The sequence below is a fragment of the Mizuhopecten yessoensis genome, unplaced genomic scaffold, assembly GCF_002113885.1.
Source record: "Mizuhopecten yessoensis strain PY_sf001 unplaced genomic scaffold, ASM211388v2 scaffold716241, whole genome shotgun sequence".
In the NCBI taxonomy this organism is placed as follows: Eukaryota; Metazoa; Mollusca; class Bivalvia; order Pectinida; family Pectinidae; genus Mizuhopecten; species Mizuhopecten yessoensis.
Window position 1 is genome coordinate 359,439 of NW_018480018.1, and position 26,614 is coordinate 386,052.

General features: G+C 39.1%; 1 protein-coding gene across 1 annotated transcript; it reads right to left on the reverse strand.

Moving 5' to 3' along the window:
- Positions 1-19,590: 19,590 nt before the first annotated feature.
- Positions 19,591-26,108, reverse strand: LOC110442270. Its single transcript, XM_021485787.1, has 4 exons — positions 26,042-26,108; positions 24,911-25,138; positions 22,131-22,298; positions 19,591-19,877 (listed from the first exon to the last, which is right to left on the reverse strand). The coding sequence occupies exons 1-4, from the start codon at positions 26,106-26,108 to the stop codon at positions 19,591-19,593; spliced, it is 750 nt and encodes a 249-aa protein (XP_021341462.1).
- Between the last annotated feature and the right edge of the window lie 506 nt (positions 26,109-26,614).

Sequence of the window (26,614 nt, forward strand, 5' to 3'; positions counted from 1 at the left end):
ACTTGGGTCAGTAACATAATTTTTTAACTCGCTCAATAATTTAAATTTTCAAAATATAACTTTTTCGCTTGAATTGGTCAATAACATGAATTTAAAAAAATCAAAAAAAATCCAGTCTAATGAAAAATAACACTTTGATGAAGCTGCTGATCAAAACACAAAGAAACTGTTAGACTTTGTAGAATGTCTTCAAACTTCCGATTGATGCCAAACACCTCACTGTTCATCATTCCACACTTCCTTTTCACCCTATCTCATCTTTTGTATCACCTTATGTTTGTTATCTTCTTCATATCAGGCCTTCATTTTTATTTATTTTTTCCCCTTTTCATTTTTGCTAAAATCAAGTGTTACATTTGTTTATTTTTAATATTTCATGTACCGGGTAGATTTAATCCCTCAATAGTACTGTATGCATACTCATTTTCCAACACTTTTAAGATTATATTTCACAATGATTGTTTATGCTGAAGTACATAGAGCACAAAAAATCATTTCTATTCCAAATATTTGTTCTGATTGTTTGATCCGCCACGTTGGAGAAACATCTTCCCGGGGTTGATAAATTATTATATGTCCTCAAAAGAATTTTATAATTATAATTCAGGAACTATAACATGTGTTAATTCATATATAACTCAATTATAGTTGTGTTAAATATCTTAACATTTTGATTATTTATAAAATATGGATCTATTTATGTCATTGATAAATGTATTTCATTGCTCAACGTTTTTTTATGTTTGCCTTTTCTTTTGCTAGCAATAATGTGTGTGTAGACTGCTGTAGTCCCAGTTTTACACAGTGGTATTTGGTGTTCCTTTATAGCGCAAATAATAAAACCCCAGTACAAAATTACTGTATGGTAAATATCAGGATACTTTCGTTAAAATTGTTATAGAAATGTAAATTTTGAAAGTTTAACTAGAAAGTGAAACCTGTATATGAAATCTTAATTTTAAAATTTAAGATTTAAAATCTTGCCATTTGATTGTCATAGTCTGGTTACCTAGGGGAGAGAGTAGAGCTAAATCTAACAGACATTTGATTGTCATAGTCTGGTTACCTAGGGGAGAGAGTAGAGCTAAATCTAACAGACATTTGATTGTCATAGTCTGGTTACCTAGGGGAGAGAGTAGAGCTAAATCTAACAGACATTTGATTGTCATAGTCTGGTTACCTAGGGGAGAGAGTAGAGCTAAATCTAACAGACATTTGATTGTCATAGTCTGGTTACCTAGGGGAGAGAGTAGAGCTAAATCTAACAGACATTTGATTGTCATAGTCTGGTTACCTAGGGGAGAGAGTAGAGCTAAATCTAACAGACATTTGATTGTCATAGTCTGGTTACCTAGGGGAGAGAGTAGAGCTAAATCTAACAGACATTTGATTGTCATAGTCTGGTTACCTAGGGGAGAGAGTAGAGCTAAATCTAACAGACATTTGATTGTCATAGTCTGGTTACCTAGGGGAGAGAGTAGAGCTAAATCTAACAGACATTTGATTGTCATAGTCTGGTTACCTAGGGGAGAGAGTAGAGCTAAATCTAACAGACATTTGATTGTCATAGTCTGGTTACCTAGGGGAGAGAGTAGAGCTAAATCTAACAGACATTTGATTGTCATAGTCTGGTTACCTAGGGGAGAGAGTAGAGCTAAATCTAACAGACATTTGATTGTCATAGTCTGGTTACCTAGGGGAGAGAGTAGAGCTAAATCTAACAGACATTTGATTGTCATAGTCTGGTTACCTAGGGGAGAGAGTAGAGCTAAATCTAACAGACATTTGATTGTCATAGTCTGGTTACCTAGGGGAGAGAGTAGAGCTAAATCTAACAGACATTTGATTGTCATAGTCTGGTTACCTAGGGGAGAGAGTAGAGCTAAATCTAACAGACATTTGATTGTCATAGTCTGGTTACCTAGGGGAGAGAGTAGAGCTAAATCTAACAGACATTTGATTGTCATAGTCTGGTTACCTAGGGGAGAGAGTAGAGCTAAATCTAACAGACATTTGATTGTCATAGTCTGGTTACCTAGGGGAGAGAGTAGAGCTAAATCTAACAGACATTTGATTGTCATAGTCTGGTTACCTAGGGGAGAGAGTAGAGCTAAATCTAACAGACATTTGATTGTCATAGTCTGGTTACCTAGGGGAGAGAGTAGAGCTAAATCTAACAGACATTTGATTGTCATAGTCTGGTTACCTAGGGGAGAGAGTAGAGCTAAATCTAACAGACATTTGATTGTCATAGTCTGGTTGTTGTATACATGTTTTTGTATAAAACATGGTTTCGTTACTTCTTTAATGGTATTTATAGACAAGTTATCTGAATAGACAGGTGACAGTTTTAGGCAGGTTGTTATGTAGAGGAAACCCTATTTAATAATTTAATAAATGTTATTTATTTTTCAACAATTGCCAAACAAGTTCTATTAACTTACCAGGTATATTAATCACTATGTAGCCGGATTCTAGAAGCAGGGGTCTTAATGTAGGTGGAAACAAGAGGGCCCGGAGAAAACCCACTTGGTCGAGCAGATGGCCACATACCTTTTCACATTTGATCGGTGAAAGGCGAGTGCGATACCAACTGTGCCGACCGACCATCCAACACCCACTTGGAGTATTGATTTGATAGCTATTGAAAGCAGCTAGTCTTTATAGACAGGAGGTCCTTATATACAGGTTTCATTCTGCATTCTTTGAGAAAATCAATGTTCAAAATATTTAGATTTAAGTCTGTTATCAGTGTCTGGTTGGTCAAAACTCTCGTTACGCTAATTATGACGTCAAAACAGAATAATATGTCTAACAGTCGCACCAGTGGTAGTTATCCAGACTTAAATTACAAAAGTTTGCTCACTGACCTCTTGCTTTTTTTTATATATTTCAAATTATTTGTGATTTGGATTTGCATACATCTATCCGTGTGTAAAGTAAAAGGATTAGAAATACTGACTGTTTTGAAGGTCATTTCATACGAAATACAACGTTTAGAGGTGACCCTATCATGACCAAATCTAGCAGAATGAACCGCGGTCTTTGGTGAAGCCTAAATAAAATAAAATTATGATCATGATGCCTAAAAATATAATGACAATCGGGGATAACGTCAAAGTGTATTAATTAAGAGTGATAATTAGATAATTGGGGAATATTCACCTTTGTTTCATAAGGAAGTGTTCACCTGTTTTGTTGGGGTAACACTTAATTTTGTTTCAGAGTAAAATCTTGCCATTTTTATGCTGCCTTTTTTTTTGCTTTTTTTTTTACAAGTTTGCCATTTTTATGCAGATATGCATGCTTCATCTTGCTCTGCAATTAGAACCTACATCAATTAAACTTTTTCTGTATCTGATATCTGTCAATCTGGTGTGATGATATTTAACAGTAAATTCACAGTTTGGAATGAAGCAAATTTATTACCTGATATTACATCGAACATAAGTCAACAACATACTTTTACACTGTCGTTGGATGTGAGAGGTAAAATGAACGCAGGGCGAATTTGGATTTCACCGGTAAAGGGCGAAAGTTTGACAGGGTAAAAATGTCGCGGTATATAGAAAGTTAGACGGGGTAAAAATGTCCCGGTATATAGTACATTGACTGTACAACCATTAATTCATCAATTCAACTTTATTCTCTTTCACAAAACATTGTATAGAGAAACATATTTACAATATAATATAAAGTGATTATAGTGTTCGTAGTCGGTAGTGCACAGTACTGTGTCATAATAAAGGCACATTTGTATCAGAATAAAAACATGAAGGATGAGTTAGGGGCTAGAATATGTAATCTTCTTTATTTGTGAGGACTTTAAATGTTTACAGGGATTTAATATAACACTCTAGGCTAATCGGGAGTAAACTGGATACGATCCCTATAGTGATAAAATAGTACTAAATCACACATTACAGGATCTCTGTTTAATTAAGGCTTTTCTCCTTGATTGAAATTGATCACCAAAAACTACTCATTTACAAATCTAGTCAATAATTACGGGATTTGTGATTTGTTTTATCTGTTGTTAAACTTATGGTTGAGAGCTCAAATGATAATAAGGGGATTTAAATATTGGTTAATTCTTACACCACATGTATTTAATCGTTTATAATTGTTAATTTTTCTCCATGCCCTGAACATGTTATGATTAAAACGACGTATGTATACGTCATATAAAATCAAGCTGTACTTAATGATTGTTTTTTTATGAAATCTTTTTTTGGGCTTGTTCATAGAGTAGTGGTATAGTGAGTTTTTTAATTGTTACTATGCAAATAGATAAATTTTGCAATATTGCAGTATTTAAATACAAAATTATAAAAGTGTTCTTTTATTGTAAAAATGCTATTCTTTGCCATTTTATTCACAAAATATTCCTCACATGTTGTAGATGCTCTCAGAGATCACAAATTATTCATTTATGAAGAACTAAGGTGAAATCATTTTTATTTTGCTTGTATACTTTGTAAGCAATTATATGTAAAATAGTGGAGGCTTTTTTGTTTGTTTTCAGAAGCATCTGTTTTCAGAACGCTTTGCCAAGTCAAATTGTTTTGTAAATCGGCTATAAGCCGGGTTCTTCACATTTAAGTGCAAGAATAAAATAACTGTTGTGATATTTTTTTTCTCTGTATATGTACACGTTCCTGTATTTGTACATGTTCCTGTATTTGTACATGTTCCTGTATGTGTACATGTTTCTGTATGTGTACACGTTCCTGTATTTGTACATGTTCCTGTATGTGTACATGTTCCTGTATGTGTACACGTTCCTGTATTTGTACATGTTCCTGTCTGTGTACATGTTTCTGTATGTGTACACGTTCCCGTATGTGTACACGTTCCTGTATGTGTACATGTTTCTGTATGTGTATACGTTCCTGTATGTGTATATGTTCCGGTATGTGTACACGTTCCTGTATGTGTACACGTTCATGTATGTGTACACGTTCCTGTATGTGTACATGTTCCTGTATGTGTACACGTTCCTGTATGTGTTCACGTACCTGTATGTGTACACGTTCCTGTATGTGCACACGTTCCCGTATGTGTACACGTTCCTGTATGTGTACACATTCATGTATGTGTACACGTTCCTGTATGTGTACACGTTCCCGTATGTGAACATGTTCCTGTATGTGTACACGTTCCCGTATGTGTACATGTTCCTGTATGTGTACATGTTCCTGTTTGTGTACATGTTCCTGTCTGTGTACACGTTCCTGTATGTGTACATGTTTCTGTATGTGTACATGTTCCTGTATGTGTACATGTTCCTGTTTGTGTACATGTTCCTGTATGTGTTCACGTACCTGTATGTGTACACGTTCCTGTATGTGTACATGTTCCTGTATGTGTACACATTCCCGTATGTGTACATGTTCCCGTATGTGTACAAGTTCCTGTATGTGTACATGTTCCTGTATGTGTACATGTTCCTGTATGTGTACATATTCCTGTATGTGTACATGTTCCGGTATGTGTACACATTCCTGTATGTGTACACGTTCCTGTATGTGTTCATGTACCTGTATGTGAACATGTTCCTGTATGTGTACACGTTCCTGTATGTGTACACATTCATGTATGTGTACACGTTCCTGTATGTGTACACGTTCCCGTATGTGTACATGTTCCTGTATGTGTACATATTCATGTATGTGTACATGTTCCTGTATGTGTACACATTCCTGTATGTGTACATGTTCCTGTATGTGTACACGTTCCTGTCTTGTGTACACGTTCCTGTATGTGTACATGTTCCTGTATGTGTACATGTTCCTGTATGTGTACATGTTCCTATATGTGTACACGTTCCTGTATTTGTACACGTTTCTGTATGTGTACACATTCCTGTATGTGTTCACGTTCCTGTATGTGTACACGTTTCTGTATGTGTACATGTTCCTGTATGTGTACATGTTCCTGTATGTGTACATGTTTCTGTATGTGTACATGTTCCTGTATGTGTACATGTTCCCGTATGTGTACACGTTCCTGTATTTGTACATGTTCCTGTATGTGTACATGTTCCTGTCTGTGTACACGTTCCTGTATGTGTACATGTTCCTGTATGTGTACATGTTCCTGTATGTGTACATGTTCCTGTATGTGTACACGTTCCTGTATGTGTACATGTTCCTGTATGTGTACATGTTCCTGTCTGTGTACATGTTCCTGTATGTGTACATGTTTCTGTATGTGTACATGTTCCTGTATGTGTACATGTTCTTAATGTGTACACATTTTCTGTCTGTGCACACATTTTTCATGTGTACGCTTTTCTCTATATATGCACACATTTTCTAAGTGTGCACACTTTCTGTGTTCACACATTTACTATATGTTCACATGTTTCTTTTTGTGTCCACATGTTTCCTGAAGTCTTCACACGTTTTTTTCTACGTACACAAGTTTTTTGTAGGTGATCATGTTTTCTATAGACAATGTAAGTTCACGTAATTAGGTGTCATCATGACCACCACAATCTATGGGTGTTGGTTATAATTTTGTGGTAGACTGGTCTATAAAAAAACTTTGATTATTAATTTTCTGTATGAAAATAATTAAATGGTGTTCCAATATTGTAACCTGTGAGGATGGAACCCTGTACACTCTAGTAACAGGTATCAATCACACATTGATTCTGTTATTATTTTTACATGTTGTCTCTGTTATAACTTAAACCTATTTTTAGCCATTCAATAGTGTTATTTTATTAATTATTTATTTTTGAACATATAACTTTAGCACAAGATCTTGGATCTTAAGTATATTCACATGTGAAATCCCTACGTGTAATTTGTCATTTGCCAAACTCGATCATCTGAGTTTAACCTACTGTATGTACAGAGCTGCCAGCCTCTGTAACTCCCAATATGGGTCGTGACCCCCCAGTGAAAAGTCATGATGGCATAAATTGTCAGTCATCTTTATATTTCAGATGCAAACAATTTTTTAGTATTAGGTAAATTATCAAACTATTTGGTGTTTGTCAATGTAAAAATGATGAATATTCATATATTAAATGATGAATATTCATATATTAAATGATGAATATTCATATATTAAATGATTGATGTTCAACAATTAAATGACAAATGCTCAATGATTAAATGATACTTGTTCAATAATTAAAATTCAAAAGTTAATTAATATTGTTACCAGGTATATGAAAATTAATTGCAAAACAAATTTATATTTAGGTAAAATAATTGGGTCATGGGTGGGGAAGTTAAATCTTAAATTGTGGTGAATTCAAGGCATCCCAGGGTGATACTGTCATGGGTCATGTCATGAAACTGGGGATGTGACTCCATAGAAGGGGGGGGGGGGGGGGGGGGGGNACATACAAAATTGTAATGAAACTAATTATATGTAAAGGAGAACTTACACAGGACAACAATAGATTTGTCAGTGAACAGTGAATATTTGTCAGGTCAAAAATTCCCCGGTATACAGTGAATACTTAGAACTTTTCTAAACTTGGCAACTTATTGATTTTCAAAAATGTCTGATAATAAAACTAATTTCAGAAAAATATCTAATATCACGTTAATTGGATTGTTGAGTCATAGACAACCTTTATTTTCCATTATATCAGCCTCTATAAATGAACCTGGGCATAATATATATTAACCCTTTTACCACTGTAGACCATAATGGACTTGTCCAGATCAATGCATGGTAGAGTCTACTAAAGTTACATAGGGGTGAAAGGGTTATGTATAGACATTTGCAACTAAGATAAGTTTGTTTTGTGCATTGATAAGGATTGATATCTTGTCTATCTACAAAGTGATATCTAGATATACAGTTAGCCTTGTATGGGTGTTTGATTGATATCTTGTCTATCTACAAAGTGATATCTAGATATACAGTTAGCCTTGTATGGGTGTTTGATTGATATCTTGTCTATCTACAAAGTGATATCTAGATATACAGTTAGCCTTGTATGGGTGTTTGATTGATATCTTGTCTATCTACAAAGTGATATCTAGATATACAGTTAGCCTTGTATGGGTGTTTGATTGATATCTTGTCTATCTACAAAGTGATATCTAGATATACAGTTAGCCTTGTATGGGTGTTTGATTGATATCTTGTCTATCTACAAAGTGATATCTAGATATACAGTTAGCCTTGTATGGGTGTTTGATTGATAACTTGTCTATCTACAAAGTGATATCTAGATATACAGTTAGCCTTGTATGGGTGTTTGATTGATATCTTGTCTATCTACAAAGTGATATCTAGATATACAGTTAGCCTTGTATGGGTGTTTGATTGATATCTTGTCTATCTACAAAGTGATATCTAGATATACAGTTAGCCTTGTATGGGTGTTTGATTGATATCTTGTCTATCTACAAAGTGATATTTAGATATACAGTTACCCTTGTATGGGTGTTTGATTGATATCTTGTCTATCTACAAAGTGATATCTAGATATACAGTTAGCCTTGTATGGGTGTTTGATTGATATGTACAATGTTGGGTAAATATGAGGGTATATGTACAGCCAGTATAATGTGATGAAAATAAATAATTTGAAGAAAAAATTTAAGTGTCATATGTTTTATATTTTTGTATCGTAATTATGTATATATTAAAATTCTCTTACATCGTCATGAACAAGTAGTGTCTCTCATAGGTTTTACTGTTGTGAATGGTAAAAAACCCACGAAATTGAATTCCCCATCATACTTTAGTCTTCGTGTAAAAGCTTGTTCAGAAAAAGACCTAACGGCAAAGTGTGCAGTGACATTTGAAATTTCTTCAACCTTTCATTTAGCTCTGCTCAGGATAACAAAAGCAATTAATTTTTCCACATATCTCGACTTTTGTCCTCATTCCATGACCTTGACCCTCACGTAAGGATCCATCCTGGATACTCCAGGGGTTACTTTCTCTGCATCCCTGGAATAGGTCATTGCAAAATTGAAGGCACGTGGCTAGCTATTTTATTGGTCTCTGGTAAAAACATCGCTAGGCCAATACCTTTCCTTTGAAGATTACAGAAGAGTGACAACCAACTTCATAGCTAGTCAATTTTACCGTTACACGACCGTGACATTCTTTCGATGTACATCAACGGATTAAACTAGTCTTTTTTGACAAAGTTACACACAGAGCCTTGGGATTTGTCCTGACAAAGTCCTGGGGGGGGGGGGGGGGGGGGGGGNGTAGTCAGTGCCATACACTGACTACGCCAAGTGAAGACGGATATAAAATGTGGAAAGTTTGAAGTTTAATTATGCTGTTTTTATCAGCTTGATTGAAAATATCAATATAGATAATTTACTGACTTACATCTATGTTTGTGTTTAAAAACACGTTATTGAATGCTACATATGAATTGAAAAAAAAGTTTAAAATCAAAAAGTGATTGTGATTCAGTATTGCCCTGATATTTATTCATGTTATAATGAAAATAAATTCATGTACAACAATCCAGGATCTGACTGAGAATAAGTCTACAGATTCCAGGCGCCATGTTTGACAACGCCATCTACAATCGCACCTTTATGCTGTGACAAATAATTGCAATAATTCCTGTTTTGTCAGGGGATACAGAAAGTCTGTCAAAACACCTAAATGGCTTAGAACTATGGGCGGCCGTTTTAGGATAAAATACATAAACTACTTAAGTGCACTTCAGTGAAAAAAACTGGACATAATGGCAAAAAAACTGGACATAATGGCAAAAACTTTTTCACCTTAGTGCAAATCTTTTGCATTTAAGTACTAAAGTACTTAACGCAAAAATACGTCTTTTGTCATTATGTAGTAATCTTTTTACATTATGTACCTTCGCACCTAAGTACAAAAGATTTCCTCTTATCCCTCTTGTCACAATGGACGGTTCCGTTTACCGATGTATTGCGGATGCCCCAGATGTCAAAATGGCGGCGGAGGTTGATTAGACTGTTTCGCGAATGTTACTGCGATTATCATTGGAATTGTCATGTAGGAAATTCGTGCAAACGTTAAAAGGCAAACATGTTGCATGGATTCACGACAGAAATACAATGGTTGGCAGCGTATTAATGAGCAAACTACACAGACTCGCAACGGCCCATTAACTGCCATGGCCATTTAAGGACGTGCCAAATTTTGATGGTGGAGGAAAACCGAAGTATCCGTAGTACCTGACAACTGACACACCTAGGTCTCGAACCTGGGACCTAAATAATTTGTGTGTTACATAAAGTTTTACCATTTAATTTGTTTCACTGCCATGATTTTATTTTTATTGTGTGACTTGTCGCCTAAATCATATCAAAACATGAGGTGAAGTCCATGGAAGGGTAAATGATTTACACAAGACATCTTCATGTTGTACCCTGTTTAATCAAGACAATTAAATACCACACACACACACTACTAATGTTCCAGATACGATGTTAAAATGATGAAGGACAGCCGAGACAACTCCATTAACTACATGTAGTGACAGACAGTATAAACGATCACCGTTACTTGTTTAAAACAGCATTAATCCCTGTCCCACTGCAGGCAGAACTACTCTAGAATTATAATTAAGCTTTGTGAACATACGGTGACCTCCCCTTACATACGGTGACCTCCCCTTACACACGGTGACCTCCCCTTACATACGTTGACCTCCCCTTACACACGGTGACCTCCCCTTACACACGGTGACCTCCCCTTACATACGGTGATATAACTGCAGTTAATTTCAGAACTGATTTGTCGTGTATGGAAATAAATCCAGGATATGGTCACAGTAATTGACAGTGGAACAGGGATCCTTATAATAACATCATAACAAAGTCTGCAAGAATAAAAACCTGCCCCTGTTTGGATAAATTTCCAAACGAAGTCTTCTTGCAAAATTAGGAAAGCTCAAAACATGAACAGAGACGAGTGGGCAACGACTAGGTCATCTGTATGACTGACTTCTGACCTGCAAGTAAACCTATCTGATACATTGTCTAAGCACTTTGGGCACCGTTTTTCATCAGTAATTGAAGATAACTATTGCTGATATTTTTTAAATGTTTCACATTAAACATAATTTTGCACATGTTTTTGAAAAGACCACTCTTTGAAAAATGTGTAAACGTGAAAGTCTCGAGATAACCGATCAACCAAGGGATGCCGGACGAGGAACTGTTGGTGGGAGATCACTAACTTAAACCATTTATACATATTAAGTCGAACGGAATATCGATTTAAACATACTATATACGAGTTATTTACATTACGTTGTAATTGTTTCCAATGCCTCCGCTAGGAGTCGAACCCGGACCTCTGATTACTAGGCGTACGCTTTTACTGAATGAACTAAAGAGGATTTCTACCCAACTTAGTTGGTAGGAAGCGACCAGTATTTAACCAGGATGACGTTATCCCCCTCCAGGAGAGAACCCTTCCAAAGTTTAACAGAGTGATTCTCGTGAAAGTATCACTGAGTAATTAAATCAATATTACTCTGAGCCATACGAGGGCGCCATTGTGACAGAGGTTCGGCTGTGACTTCCGGTTAAGAAGAATGGCGCTGCTGTGATTGTGGGAGACAATTTTATCGTCCTAGCACTAATTTGTACCGGTATTCCACAATGTCTTAGTGTCTAGTAGCTATGTAGCGATATCAGATCACTGTATATATCATTCACACCACCATTTTATTAGTTTTACCTCCCATTTTATAAGATATCGCTCAACTCAGGTATAGACTTTTAGTTGCAATCTTGGAGTTTTTGAAAAAAATCTTTAACCCAAACACTGAACTTGTTCCTTCCCGTCCAAGTGTTGTCATTGAGGTCCCCACTATCATAAACACCCTTTTAACACTAACTTACTGTTATATATTAGTCTCCCTTTTTTAACATTGTAGTCCACACGTTTAACTTTACCAAACACAACACATGTCAATAACTCATATCTGTTTTATCCTCTCCAGTAGTTTTAGAGTTCTAACTGGTAGGTTTAGACTTTTTAAATCCTTACTATATAAGTATTTTAGTATTTAAGCACTGTACTGTAAATAATACACACAACACTGTTGAATTTTGTATATGCCAATGTTATGTAGATACAGAGTCGTCACTATGAACCTGGTCTGAACACAGCTGAACCATGTCATTATATTATATTGCTGAGAACAACTGAACTGTGTGGTATCCAATCAAGAATTAACTGTTGGTGTTTTTATGAACTTATCACTGAGCGGGGGCACTGGAGCATTTTATCTCGATAACCTTTAGTGTATAGTGTCTGTAATGATCAGTAGAAGTCATCAATGCAAAGATCTTGGTTTTTTATGCAGGAGCACTGGAGCGTACAACATGATGGTACAAGATGGCAGCGAGCTCTCTCTCAACATGTGCTTTTTATACTAATATTAGAACCAATAAGTTTACGTAATAATGTCGGACCAAATATCCGGAATTCACATATATCATTACAGTGTCAATTGTTGCTGTACCCAACATACCTTTCTAGCATACAAACTTACTACAGCTGATCTGTGTCGTATGCTGTTGATAACAGAGGAGCAATGTGATATCCATTCATGAATACATCTAGTGTGTCGACTGCTACTATACCCAAAATATCTATCTAAGATACACACCCTCCATCGGTAACATCCATAGCATAGATCTACATCTTAGATCAGTATACCCTCCGCTATGGCAACCATGTCAGCTGTCAGAACGCGCACCTCTAGTAGAAACAAAAAGCCGCCTATACCGTACTCCCCCTACTCAGTCAACAGTACGAAGGCCAGATCAACCAGTGCAAACTATGACCTGAATGTGAAGAAAGCACTCAACAACAAGATTCAAACCTCGGAGAGGCAGACCTACCGAAACATAAATTGAAGGTCGTGATTTTCAACACTGAGGAAAACAAGCAACTTTCAGTAAATGAGTCTATATCCATCCAAAACAAAACAACATCACAACAACTTTATAGAATAAACCTCCATCTAACAACTTCCGTGATCAGTGTGAACGGTTCCAAAATACGACTATTTATCGAAGAACACCACTCAAACCTGATGAACACTGTCTGCTCTCTCGGCAATTTTGAGGAAGCAAATGCCTACATTAAGGAACAATGTGCTCAAATGATGTACAACTTAGGGCAAGGTAGAGAAAAGAAAACGAGAGGAAGACCAACTGAGGTACCACTAGCTGGTGTCAAACAACAAATAGACAACACCGACAGCCAGATGTCAAACGGCTGCCTACTCACAGAACCCTGTGCCACCCAACAGCAACCACCTGGCGTTGATCGTAGGCAGGCCACACCCATCCAGCTTGAGCCTACCCATACACAAGCGGGGATGGAGCTTGCAAACAATATCAAAACAAGGAACAGCTGATTCCTTTCACGCAAATTGAGGAACAACCTAACTTCACTGATAGTGACAGCGAAACCGACCCTAAGGTACTCATAGCTGCAGGCAATACCTCGATCAAGAATGCAACCTGTCCACACTGTAATGAAGTCTGCACAGAACTTTCACTGATGTGCGGGGACTGTCTCCAATGGTTCCACCGTAGATTTGAAGGGCTATCACCAAAAGAAATTGGAGAATGGGAAAACACTTATCATCAATATACTTGCAAGAGTTGCCACCACTCAGTATAATCACTAGCAGACCTCCTGAAATTGTCCAGAGCGATGACGATAACATTCCACCCACGATCACTACCGACAACAACGACAGCAATGCTGCTACAACTTACAATGACCACCTCACACTCGTTGACCAATCCACCAACACAGACAATCCGTATCATTGTGACATTCCATAAACTGGAACTGGACAGGAGAGAAAAATCCATCAAGGAAAAGGAAGCCAGACTCAAAGTAAAAGAGAGTAAGATAGCAGACCTGTCAAAACAGTTGGCATCATCTAAGGCATACGCCATTAGTCCGGAGGAGCAGATTACTGAACTGAGGACATCCTTACAACTGAAAAACACTACAGGAGCCTAGGAACTTCCGGGAAATGTGAGCAGCATGCAAGACAGACACAGCGACAACTATTTGGAGTCGAGAATGCAGAAAATGGAGTCGGGATTACTATCTCTATGAGAATGGACATGCTTGAAAACAGAATGAACAGCATGATGGGGATGATATATACATCAATGGAAATAAAAATTAAACAGTTGCATAACACCGATGCTGGACTCCAGGACAGCACAACCCAGTCAACTAATATACAACCACACAACTCTGATAAGAATCTAAACAATCAGCCTATGCAAGAACGTAAAAGGACAGCACCACCTGAAGTAGCACCACAAGTGGAACCAAGGGACAGTCCCCAGATCAGCCATGTGGTTATTGAAGATCACCCTAATACCCGCATTACTCTATTTCAGAGCAACAAAAAGACTCTGGAACCAATAATAATGAACAGAATCATTTTTTAGGTTGGGGCCAAAGGAAAGCCGGCAAGAAGAAGAAATAGAGGCCCACCCAAAACCTGCAACCATACAACCCAAACACTCAGCAGTGACCGACCAAACTTCCTTAATAACGTCACACTATCCTTTGGCGATACCACTGACCATACAAAACCCAGCTCCTCTGCAGCAACGACAAATAGGTCATCCAGTGTACTACGCAACATCAAAGTGGCAACATTTAATGTCGAAAATGTCATTACAAACCAGATATTCCTAGAATCATCCTGAAGACGTCTGACATCGTTGGGTTGCAGGAACATTGGCTATTCACATTCGAACAGGAGATGCTAACAAGACTTGCTGATGAAAATGGATTCTCGTGCACTATCAAATGCAGTGACGGCGAAGACCCAAAAGCGAGACCGAGGGGCATGGGCGATGTGGCACTCCTATGGAGAAAAGACCTTGATCCTCATATCACAACTCTGATGGAAGGTGGTACGCGCATCTGCGCAATACAGCTGTCAGCCACCAACATAGATCTGATCATAATCAACTCGTATCTCCCATGTCAGGGGCGCAACGCGGAAGACAACTTTAAGACTCCTTGACTCAGCTGCACGAGATGATACAAAAATACTCACCTACTTCAGATAGTATAGCTTTTGGAGACTTCAATGCTTCACTGCATAGGTAACCCCCAAACTCACGGGATAGGAAATTTAGAGACATGATCCAGAACATGGGATTAGTTACTGAACCAACATACCCAACAACTAAGACGTTCTTTCACTTCACAGGTCATTCATCGTTGATTGACTACATACTACGGACACCATCAGCACCCGGGCTCGAAATCAAAGTCTGGGACAGAGACCCACTGTATCTCTCCACCCATAGTCCGGTTACCGGAGCAACAACAATCAATCTACCTGTAATTTCAAAGAACCGACCTAATCCATCAGATCTTCCGACCTCCCATATAACACGAGTCAACTGGAAGAAGGCCAACATACACAACTATCAACAGTCTATCTCGGAAAAACTGAACCGACTTGACACCAATGGAATGGACACACAGGATCTCCTGAATACAATAACAACAACCTTGCCCATGAACGACAATGGAGTGATAAACTCAAATCATTGTGCTCCGACAGCAAAAGGGCATACTGGCTTTGGAAACAATCTGGAAAACCATCTGGATCATAGAAGCTAAGAAGGCGCTAAGGAAACACAAGAGACAAACCACTGCTGAAAATAGGAAGCAAACATACAACGATATAATGGAGGCCCAACCATCTGACATGAAACTGTTCCATCACCTGATTAACAAACAGAGAGGGGGAAATGTTCACCCGTAAACTCTCACATCTCGTCGTTGACGACCGATATCTTCAGGATAACGACGAGTTTTGTGCTGGATGGGCCCGCTACTTTAAGCACCTCAGCCAACCAAACAACAGCAATATCTATGACAACAACTACCAGGAACAAGTCGACAGAGACATCAAAAACATAACTAAACTCTGTAGACAAACAACCAAAGCAACACATACACAGGAGGAAATCAGAAAGATCATCACCACCTTACACAACGGGAAAGCAGCTGATGGAGAGGGAATACAAGCAGAACATCTTAAGTATGCTGGTACTAGTCTCCCTACCGTCCTTACGGAACTGTCCACTAAAATGCATAACGACCAAACAATTCCAGAAACCTTCAAGTCAGGAATAATCACCCCTATTTACAAGAAACAGGGCAAACTAATAGATGACCCAAATTCATACCGCAGGATCACTATCTCCAGCATCATCGGAAAAACCTTTGAAAAACTACATCTGCAAAGGAACAGCAATGTCATAGAAGGCCACCTCAATAAAATGTAAAAGGGCTTAAGGAAAGGAACGTCTCCCAATAATGCGGCACTGCTATTGACGGAATGCATTGCTGAGTGTAAGGACACTGGCAGTACCCTCTACGCAGACTTCCTCGATGCCTGTAATGCCTTTGATGTAGTATGGCACAATTCCATGTTGCGACGTCTCCACCAACACTGCCTCCAGTCTACTGACTGGCTTCTTATGAAAGAGTGGTACAACAACCCTAAATCCTGCGTCAAATGGGAAGGCAACATCTTCGAATGCTTCCCAGAACAGCAAGGAGTCAGCCAGGGAGGATGCTGGTCTCCAACTGCGAATAATATGTTCATAAACCCATTCATAGACCTATTGGAGTAAAAATATCTGGGCCTTAAAATAGGAACGACACATGTACATTGTAAGCAGTCCTACCTGTGCAGACGACATCGTTCTGCTGTCAAAGACCCATGTGAGCTACAAGTGATGCTCCACCTTCAAGGACACTTTGCCTCAAGAGAACGATACTCCTTTAGTGCCACTCATGATCTTCAACCGTCCGAAATTCCTTGAAGTGGACCAGATCAGCCTGGACCTCACAAACAAGAGCTTAGAAGTTGTATAAACATATAAACACTTGGGGATAAATAGGTCACCATCTAGTAAAAGATCTGTTATAAACATCTCAGAAGAAAGGGTCCAGCTCGCCAGGAGGACGGCCTATTCACTAATGGGAGCTGGCCTACACGGGTACAGTGGAGTGAACTCCAAGGTTCTAATTCAACTTTGGAACACTTATGTAAGGCCAAGGATGCTGTATGCTGTCATCTACCGCCGACTCTGCAGTATACATCCTATCTGGAGAACTTCCAGCTGAGGCCTACCTAAATATGTTATAAGAACAGACTCCCCTGAGAGGGAAATCGCCCAAAGACAACTGAGTATCAAAAGCCCAACATTAAGCAGTTGGTTTATAAATATACGACAACTGCCAGAACGGTATGGACTCCCGTCAGCCCTCCATCTGTTGGACACCGCCTTTACAGAGGGAAAGTGGCGAAATCCCGCCAAAACTGCCATCAGTATCTACTGGAAAAAGCATGTGGATCACCTACGCCAAGGAAAATCCTCGCTGGTATACCTACACCATGACACCATGCGCATTGCATCAGTTCACAATGTTTTTGACTCTGTGCCCATGGACACTCTGGCAGTGAGGAAAGCCACTGTCAAAGCAAAGTTTTTCGCTTGGTCATACACGCTTCAAAGCACCAGAGCGAAGTACCTCAAAAACTGCAAGTCATTATGTCTCATGTGCCAAGCCAGTAGTGAGGATATCCGACACTTTGTACTACGGTGCCCAGCACTGGAATCTGTCAGGAGTCGTTACATACCTCTCATACATCAAGAAATCGTTGACAACTGCGACCATATAGTTGGCTCATCACTCATCAGAGATGCTGACAAGTTTTTACAGACTGTTCTTGACGTGACTAATCCTCTCCTACCGCTAACTCTACAGGGCGACGAAACATTTCTAGAAAATATGTGTTATGCCCTACACCTGGGTCGATGTATTCTGCTGGACATTGCCACTGCAGGGAGTATTTATACCGTTGTGCCTGACCCCTGCCATTTAATGCCCCACGAGACTCTAGACAAGTAATAATAATGGCTATTCCTGTATATACATATCTCCACTCACTCGATGCACATAGATACATACACTGGTAGTAAGTTCTAATTAACCCTGTACATAATAACTGAGATATAGGTCGTTTAAACTGTCTCGTTCTCTTCACATTATAGTTCACCCGAACTTAGTCTACAAAGGTCATTGATTAAGCTCTACTTTCCCATAGACTACTCAGCAAACACTGCAACACAGACTTATATAGGTAACATATGTCTCCCACATCAGCTATGCAGCTTCAAACCGCCAGTCAAATATAGTGTATCTGGCTTCAGAATCAACATACAGCCTCACAAGCTGGTTCTCCTACAAGAGGAGGGAGTTACTACTACTACTAGAGGTTATTATTGTTCCAATGCCTCCGCTAGGGGTCCTACCTGGGACTGGTTTACAAGTCTTACGCCCTACTATATGAACTGAAGAGACCCGAGTCGGGAGGAAGCGACTAGTAATTTACCAGCGTGACATACCCTCTCCAGGACAGAACTCTTCACAACTTTTCATTGGCTATTCACTGGAGCCATACATAGGTTATTGTTGTTTTCAACGCCTCCGCTAGGAGTCCATCCCGGGACCTTTGGGTACTCGTCTTCCGCTTTATCGAATGAACTTAAGATTAATGATCGTTGATCAGGTAGGAAGTGGCTAGTATTTTACCATGATACCATATTTATAATCCACAGATAATTACATTGGTCACAGGGAAATGTCACGTCATGTACATAGTGTCATGTGTTTGATCACAGGGACAAGATACAAGATACAAGACACTTTATTTAACGTCGCATACAGGTAAACAAGGAACATTAGCTCTTGAGAGCTATTATTGCGACAAACATATGTAAAATAACAAGTGGAATATACATACAATGCTACATAATAAAATATAGCAAAGAAGACAAATTGACAGAATTTACACTATTATAGTATGAATTAAAAATGATCTAAATCAATCAACAAAATTTATCAAGTTTTGTAATAATATATATTTTAGAAATATGGAATTAAAATACAAATAAGATGCTGCAAAAAAATAGAATTAAAACGTATTCGAAATGAAATAAGACAATAAAAGTATCGCACAATCCAAAATGACAGGTGGCAGAGGTAACCAGGGCACAGTATGAAGTATCACTCTTTGCAGATATTGCAAAGGCAGATGGGGCCATCCCAGGAATGGACCAGCCTCCTGAATTCTTTGAAGTTTTCAACTTTTCTGAAGTCATTATGGAAGACTGTTCCATACCCGGGCGGCCTCAAAAGCAAACGATTTATATCCATACTTCACAGTGTTGACCCTGGGCACCTCTGCAGTTCTTTCTGTCCTGAAGTCATGATTAGACATCTTAATATTTACAAGATTATGAATATATTCAGGAGAATTTTTGTTTATACTTTAAAAAAACCCACAACTCGTTTCCTTCAGACACCTTACTTGAAGCCTGTCGCTGTTGGTAATACTGAGTAAGTGCCTGAAGGATGAGTATGACCTTAGAATGTGTAACAGCTATATTTGGAACTAAACTAATGTGCTCAGAGTAATTGTATGTGTTTCGGGGGTTAAGATAGACTTTCGGTACTCCCGAACAGCCATTGGAGTCTGTCGTCATAGTTGGCTGATATCGCCTTTCACAGCTCGCAAACGTATGGCAAGAGTTGGCCACAATCCTCATCGTGGAGCTTGACAGGTGATGCCGATGTGCCTGAGGATACAGACTTCAGTGTTTTTTGTGCTTCACCTGAATTTGAAGTGGAAGTCTGAGCAATAAGCCTCACGCATTGTTCGGCATTTCCACCATCCGGTTGGTTCGTATCCCATGGTAACGAGGATGATAAAAGGTCGCCAGTGACCAGCCAGCGGAACTCTCCCTCGACCGCTGAGTCCGTGGCTCCCACCCACATACCAATGGAGGTTCCTGTACCGAGTGGAGGGAAAACATGGAGGAATCAGAATATGTTACAGCGCCAACAAAGCAGGGTAAAGTCGGAGGTCAAGGTCAAATCGAAAGAGAATAAAACAGGAAGTGAAACCATAAGGTGACAGTACCCACATCGGATCACCAAACCATCATTTTATTAAATCATTGAAAAATCTGAGGAGGAATTATATTCATTTATGGTTGTATCAAAGGAAGAATATCGATGGGTGTTCTTACAAACGAAATTAGCACCCGGGGCTCACTTGAGATATTTATAGAACGCTCTGAAATCACCTTTCAGCGTCTCCATTTTTGCGAATGTCAGGACCCAAATCGGATCAAGGCTTGATTTTATTTTGCAGTATCTTACGCTTCAAATGAATATTTTTTGTCAGCGTATTAACATTTTATGATGACCATTAAAATGTGTATGACAACAAGTATTTCTATAGTGTGAATGTATTCCTATAGTCCAAAACAGTGTGCATAAGGTGACAGAACCCACATCGGATCACCAAACCATCATTTTATTAAATCATTGAAAAACTGAGGAGGAATTATATTCATTTATAGTAGTATAAAAAAAAGAATATCGATGAGTGTTCTTACAAACGGATTTAGCACCCGGGGCTCATTTAAGATATTTATAGAACGCTCTGAAGTCACCAATCAGCGTCTCCGGATTTTGCGAATGTCGGGACCCAAAACGGACCAAGGCTTACATTTTACAGTATTGTACGCTTCAAATAAATATTTTTTGGTCAGCATATTAACATTTTATGATGAACTTTGGAATATATATGACAAAAAGTATTTCTATAGTGTTAATCCAAAACAAAGTGCATAGTCGTCCCACGCGCCATTTTTTTTAAACGTAATAAAAACATTGACATTTGAGTTTCAATAACGTTTTCTTGCGCTATTTGAACTTAAAAACTAATTATTTGTAGACAAAAAATGGTGCATGGCTATCTATGCTAAGACTACATCATTGTTATAACTGCTTTGTTGACACATTTATTTATTTATAAGTATTTTTGCAAAAAGTGATCCGATTTGGGTACCGATCCGATTTGGGTACTGCCACCTTACTTATGACCCGGAAGGGCATGTTCTGCCTTTGCCATATTTGGCACACGCCATTATTTCTCCTGCCAAATGCAGGAAATACGCAGATAGCCAGCAAAACAGTTAATGATTGTGACAATCATATTTATTTCATAACTGATCATAAGCATGTATAACGATTAAATGTATAACAAGGTTGGGGAAATGTTGAGATATCTAACGAACAAATGTCACTACCAACATGTCCAAAGTTAAGATTTTTTTTATATATTGCGCGCGGGTGGAGGAGGCCGTGTATTAATATAAGTATCCTAGCCTAAGGCACAAAACACAGTATTCCACCTGGTGACATTATACCAGTTGTTGCCATTACCCTATAGCAAAAATAATAACTACGTGTACCATTTTCAGGTCTTTGGTATGTCCTGGTAAGGGGACAACACCAAGTTACCTTCCTCGGCTGGGCGAACGATCAAACGTTCTACGTGTACCATTTTAAGGTCTCTGGTATGTCCTGGTATGGGGACAACACCCAGTTACCTTCCTCGGCTGGGCGAACGTTCAACCGAAGGTCAAAATAGAGGTATTGCAAAAAGAGGAAAATAAAAACAAAAATAATAAGATCCAAAATGTTGCAATGTGTGCAGCAGATTAACTTTGGTCACTTTTGTGACCCCTAGCTGAGGTACAAATGCAACTCCACGATTCTGCAGGGTAGTCGTGATTGAAGCGTGAATTAACAAGGTTTCTGGTCCAAAACTAGTCCCGTTCAACAAGACTCTTGCTACGCCGAACAGAGAGGGATCAAGCGTCTGGTTGAATGAGACTAGTTAAAACGTATCAATGTTATATCTGAATTAATCGCGTTATAATATTGGGTTATCCGAGTGATAGTCGTTGATTTCTTTACCTTACTCTCATTAGTTAATTTTAAAATTCTGTAAAAAAACACAAGGTTTACCGAGTTCAGGGGTCATTGCTCCCATAACTTTCGTGGTATGCACGTCTAGTTAATCATGGTCGCTTGAACAAACACAAGTGGTAACTAAAAGTGTTTACCATGACAGAGCAGGTCAACTTAATGAATCGGGAGAGAGGAAATCCAGAGAGGTCGTGGGAGAAAAAAAAAGGATTCCATATTTGTTTTGTAAATAAGTGCGTGATTGGATATCGTTGCGTTACCTTGAAATAAACTGATGGTGTTATCGTCTGCTGTGTCAAGGGTCAACAGGTGACCTCCGTCGGCTGTGCACGCATCACTGGCATCCTGCCAAGTCAGGGCGTCACCGTGTTCCTTAAAACACGTGCCTGTAGGGTCCTCATAAGCGTAGTCGAACCTACGACAGGTCACTGCAATGGAATTGAATCTCTCAACACATTAGTGCCGTAGCCTCCTACTGGTGGGATTTGTCACATTTCAACAGGTGCAAAGGGTATTTGTCTCACATTGTGGAATCTTTGTGTGAAACTTTATTACAACCCAAGGCCAATCGGATTGTAACATGTCATACCTTAATCGAGGGCGAAATCTTTAAAAAGATTACATTATGACCAAGTCCTGAATCGTTTACATGAACAATCCCGTCATTTTGTTAGGATAGTTTTCAGGATAAGTGTGGATTAACCTAAACAAAATCTTCCATTTCGTAATCGTATGCCTGATAAAAAGTGCGGACAGTCTACACTCTAAAATGCCATGATTGATTGGTTAATTACAAACCTGTAGAATATCGAACAGATAATAATAAGTCTCAAACAATGCTTGACGGAAAAAATCAAATAGAGACTCAATAGCTTTAAGTTTTAAATAAAATTCAATGGTAATCAGTATTGAACCTTTCTTACCTCTATGATTTAAATAGACTCCACCACACGTTATTTGGATGAGTCCATTATGGTCTACATTGGTGAAAGGGTTAACCAACGATTTATGACAGTTGAGTTCAATACAAAAGGATATACTTGGAAAAGAAATTCGTTAGGAATATACAATAACAGAAACCAAGGAAACATAAAAACTATTATGGGGATTGTTTGTTAAATCACCAAAAATATAAGCAAAGAAGGAAATACAGAGCTTTAAGCGTTTCCGCCACCACACGGGGCGCCCGTTATGATGTACAATATCATCGAATCGACGAGAAAGGGCAATCGGCAACCGTCGGTACTTTCCGTAAACGAGTAGTTTCTCGTTTACGGAGAGTGCCGATGATTCCCGATTGCGAAGAAGGGTTGACATGTGGTTACATGCGGTTGACATGCGGTTACGTATCGGCCATGACCACTGCTTGTTAGATCACCTGAGCTTTGCTCAAGTGACCTATTCCAATCACTTTCCGTCCGTCGTCGTCCGTCGTCCGTCGTCCGTCGTGCGTCATGCGTAAACTGTTTACATTATCAACTTCTTCTCATGAACCAGTGGATGGAATTTTTCAAACTTGGTCAGAATCATCCTTGGAAGATGAGGCTACCAAATTGTAAAATTGGGATTCCTACCCCAACCCTAGGGGCCAGGGCGGGGCCCAAAAGGGAAAATTAACCAATATTTCAAAAATCTTCTTCTCCAGACTCAGAGGTATTACAGTCATTTTCTCTGCATGGATGGAAAGATCATCAGGGGCTTTATTTAAATTGTAAATTTCAGGACCCCCGAGCTATCCGTTCTCCCTTGGGGAGGGGGTAAAGTTTACTATAGTTTATATAGGGAAACAACACTTTTGGGTATATTTTGACAATTTTCTGTTGGAAATTATTTTTACTTGGTCAGAATCATCTTTGGTGGATGACGGTATCACATTGTAAACTTGGAATTCCTGCCCCATCCCCAGGGGTTAGAGCGGGGCCCCAAAGGGAACATTTACAAATATTTTAAAATTCTTATCCTTTGATGACATGACAAGTATTGTATTTCACTTAGTTTACATGCTGATTTCCACATCACATCTAAACAATAAAATAAAGCTACCAGTACCTATGATATGACTCAGGTGACCGCTAAGGCCCTTGGGCCTCTTGTTTCACACATTTACAGGTGAACGCCAAGGTGACGCCAATGGTCCCTCATTTTTCTTTCTAATGCATCATTTAAAACTACTACTAATTTAAGGGGTTCTATTACATGTAACTGAGCGAGATCGAGGTATCTCAGTCGAAGGATAAGATTCTGTAACATAATCCTAACTAAGGCGCCATTGAGATAACACGATCTTTGATTTTTGTCTCTCGAACATCGTAGTTTGAGAACATATTCAATCTCGCTATAGTTTACAGGTACCCCGTCCGTGGCCTCAAACCAGCATGGCCTCCTCACTACTAGTCCTAAGCTGAATGCTTCCGCGTAAACAATGTAGTCTGTCAATACAAAGAATAAAACGTATTCACAGTGTATGTTATATTTTATCTACAACATGATCATCAGGACCTAACAACATCAAACCTATGTATATCACGACAAACAGAATATTGATAATGTATGAGTGTATCACCTGTGAGTACACTCAGCGAAATGTTGCGGAGAGGTGCAAGATAGATTGGTCGAAATAGAAACATCTAAGACGGTGCATAACATGTGATATCACTGTCTGATAAACAAGGAATACATTTCCAAGTAACGCGTCATACGTAATCACATGATTAGGAGGCACGGTAGTCTAATGGTAGGACGCCGGGCTCGTGACCAAAGGGTTGCGGGTTCGAGTCACGGCACGGCAATGTATTGTATCTTTGAGCAAGATACTTTAATCCGCTTGCTCCAGTCTACTCGAAATGGCAGCACCGGCTGTATGCTCCCCAGGCAGTTGAGAAAGATATTGACTGGTTGCAAAGGCCCTATAACCACGGATAATAATTTGTGAACCGCTTTGAGACGACCCACGAACTAGGTTGTGATAAAGCGGTATATAAGAACCTCGAATTATTATCATTGTTATTATTATTATTACTTTTACATTTTCCATACTTACCACGCCAATGTTGGAATGAAGGGACAACGGCTTTCCTCTTCGAGTGAAAAATGCATTCGCTTGATTTTTTACTGAAGAATATGTATCTGCACTCTGGCACAACCTCACATTTGACGATGCAGGCGATTACACTTGGAACTGCTTCCTTCAGTAAAGGCAGACTTGATTTGTCAATATTCTTGTCACTTGTCAGCAGTTCGTACCTTTTAAATTCCTTAGCTTTTACGGCTGTAGAGGGGAGAGAAACGTGAACAGGGATAAACAAATAGTTATATATGTTACTATTTCAATGAGTAGTTAGTAATATAGAGACAATATACCTGAGTTTATACCACATTATACCCCTCTCACACAAAGCAACATATGCTACCCTAGATCTAAACCCCTTCACTCTCATCTTCTTATGCTACCTTATATCCAATAACCCTTTTGTGCTGAGACGGTAATGCCTCTGTCACACTTGACCGGATTGAGCCTCCGAACGTGAACCGGATGACATATTTGTATATCCGGTGATGTTCGTCAATATTCGTTTTATATCAGTTTTATGTTCGGAACATTCGTTTCATGTCAGGTGATGTGCGGTGCGTCCGCCTGCATCCGTTAGAAAGTTTTGTGCATGCACAAAAATTAAAACGGACTGTGACGAACAAGAAAATTAGTTAGTTGTCCTATGCATGTCCCTTTTTTGTCCTGTATATCTCCTGTCATTGTTCGCAATTCTTCGTTTATATGCTGTAGGTGTGCGAGGGATACGTTGTTCAGTCCGTAGATGGAACTTGAACGCATACGCCACGCATTAACCGGACCTTTAACGAACACCTAACGGACAAACACAGGATGCCTGCAGGATTAACACCGGACAAACGAATTGAAAAACGGATAAAACGTACAGAACTGATGAATACAGAATACCTACAGAATACCTGCAGGATAACTACGGGGAGAGGCACTGACTCTACCGGCAGAACCTGATTATCCCAGGGCATATAAAAAGGTTCTTCGAAGCTTCCAAATCCGATTCACAGACAGTTTTCCAGCATCACCATAGATCGTCAGGCTAGATTTTCCCTACAGTTTAGGACCGCCTTACTGCAGGCAGAAATGCATATGAAAAATGTTCAGATGGACCTTCAGCAGTATCTTTCCCACAAGAGAAGAAGGCGCCGCAGGGGTCAGCGAAGACGATATTGGTCATGTCTGAGCCCGGAGAGACGAAGGCAGTTGGGTCTGTATGGTAGAATTGCGGCGGGAGGACCCTGCCGCCTTCTGCAAATTCATGCGCATGCATCCGGAGATGTTTGACGAAATCTTGACACGTGTGGGGCCACGCATCACCAAAAAGCAGAGCTGGATGAGGGAACCGCTGGAGCCAGGGTTGAAGTTGGCCCTCACACTTCGGCATTTAGCATCAGGAGCAACGTACATGGACATGCGCTATGGCTGGAGAGAGGCCCACACAACACCATCTCCCTCGCTGTCAGAGAGGTAATTATCATTTTTATTATCTTGTCTCATTTTTTCATGTATTTATTGCATTTTTGTCCCTTTTATTGAAACAATATTATTAAAATGACCAGGGCCTCTTCCTCCTCATTTTTCAGATGGCAACTTTTCTTGACCCTCTTTTTGGCAGTCTGTCGCCCAGCTTCTTCAAAACCTTCTCCAACTTCACCTGCAACATCTCCTATCTCTTCGCCACCT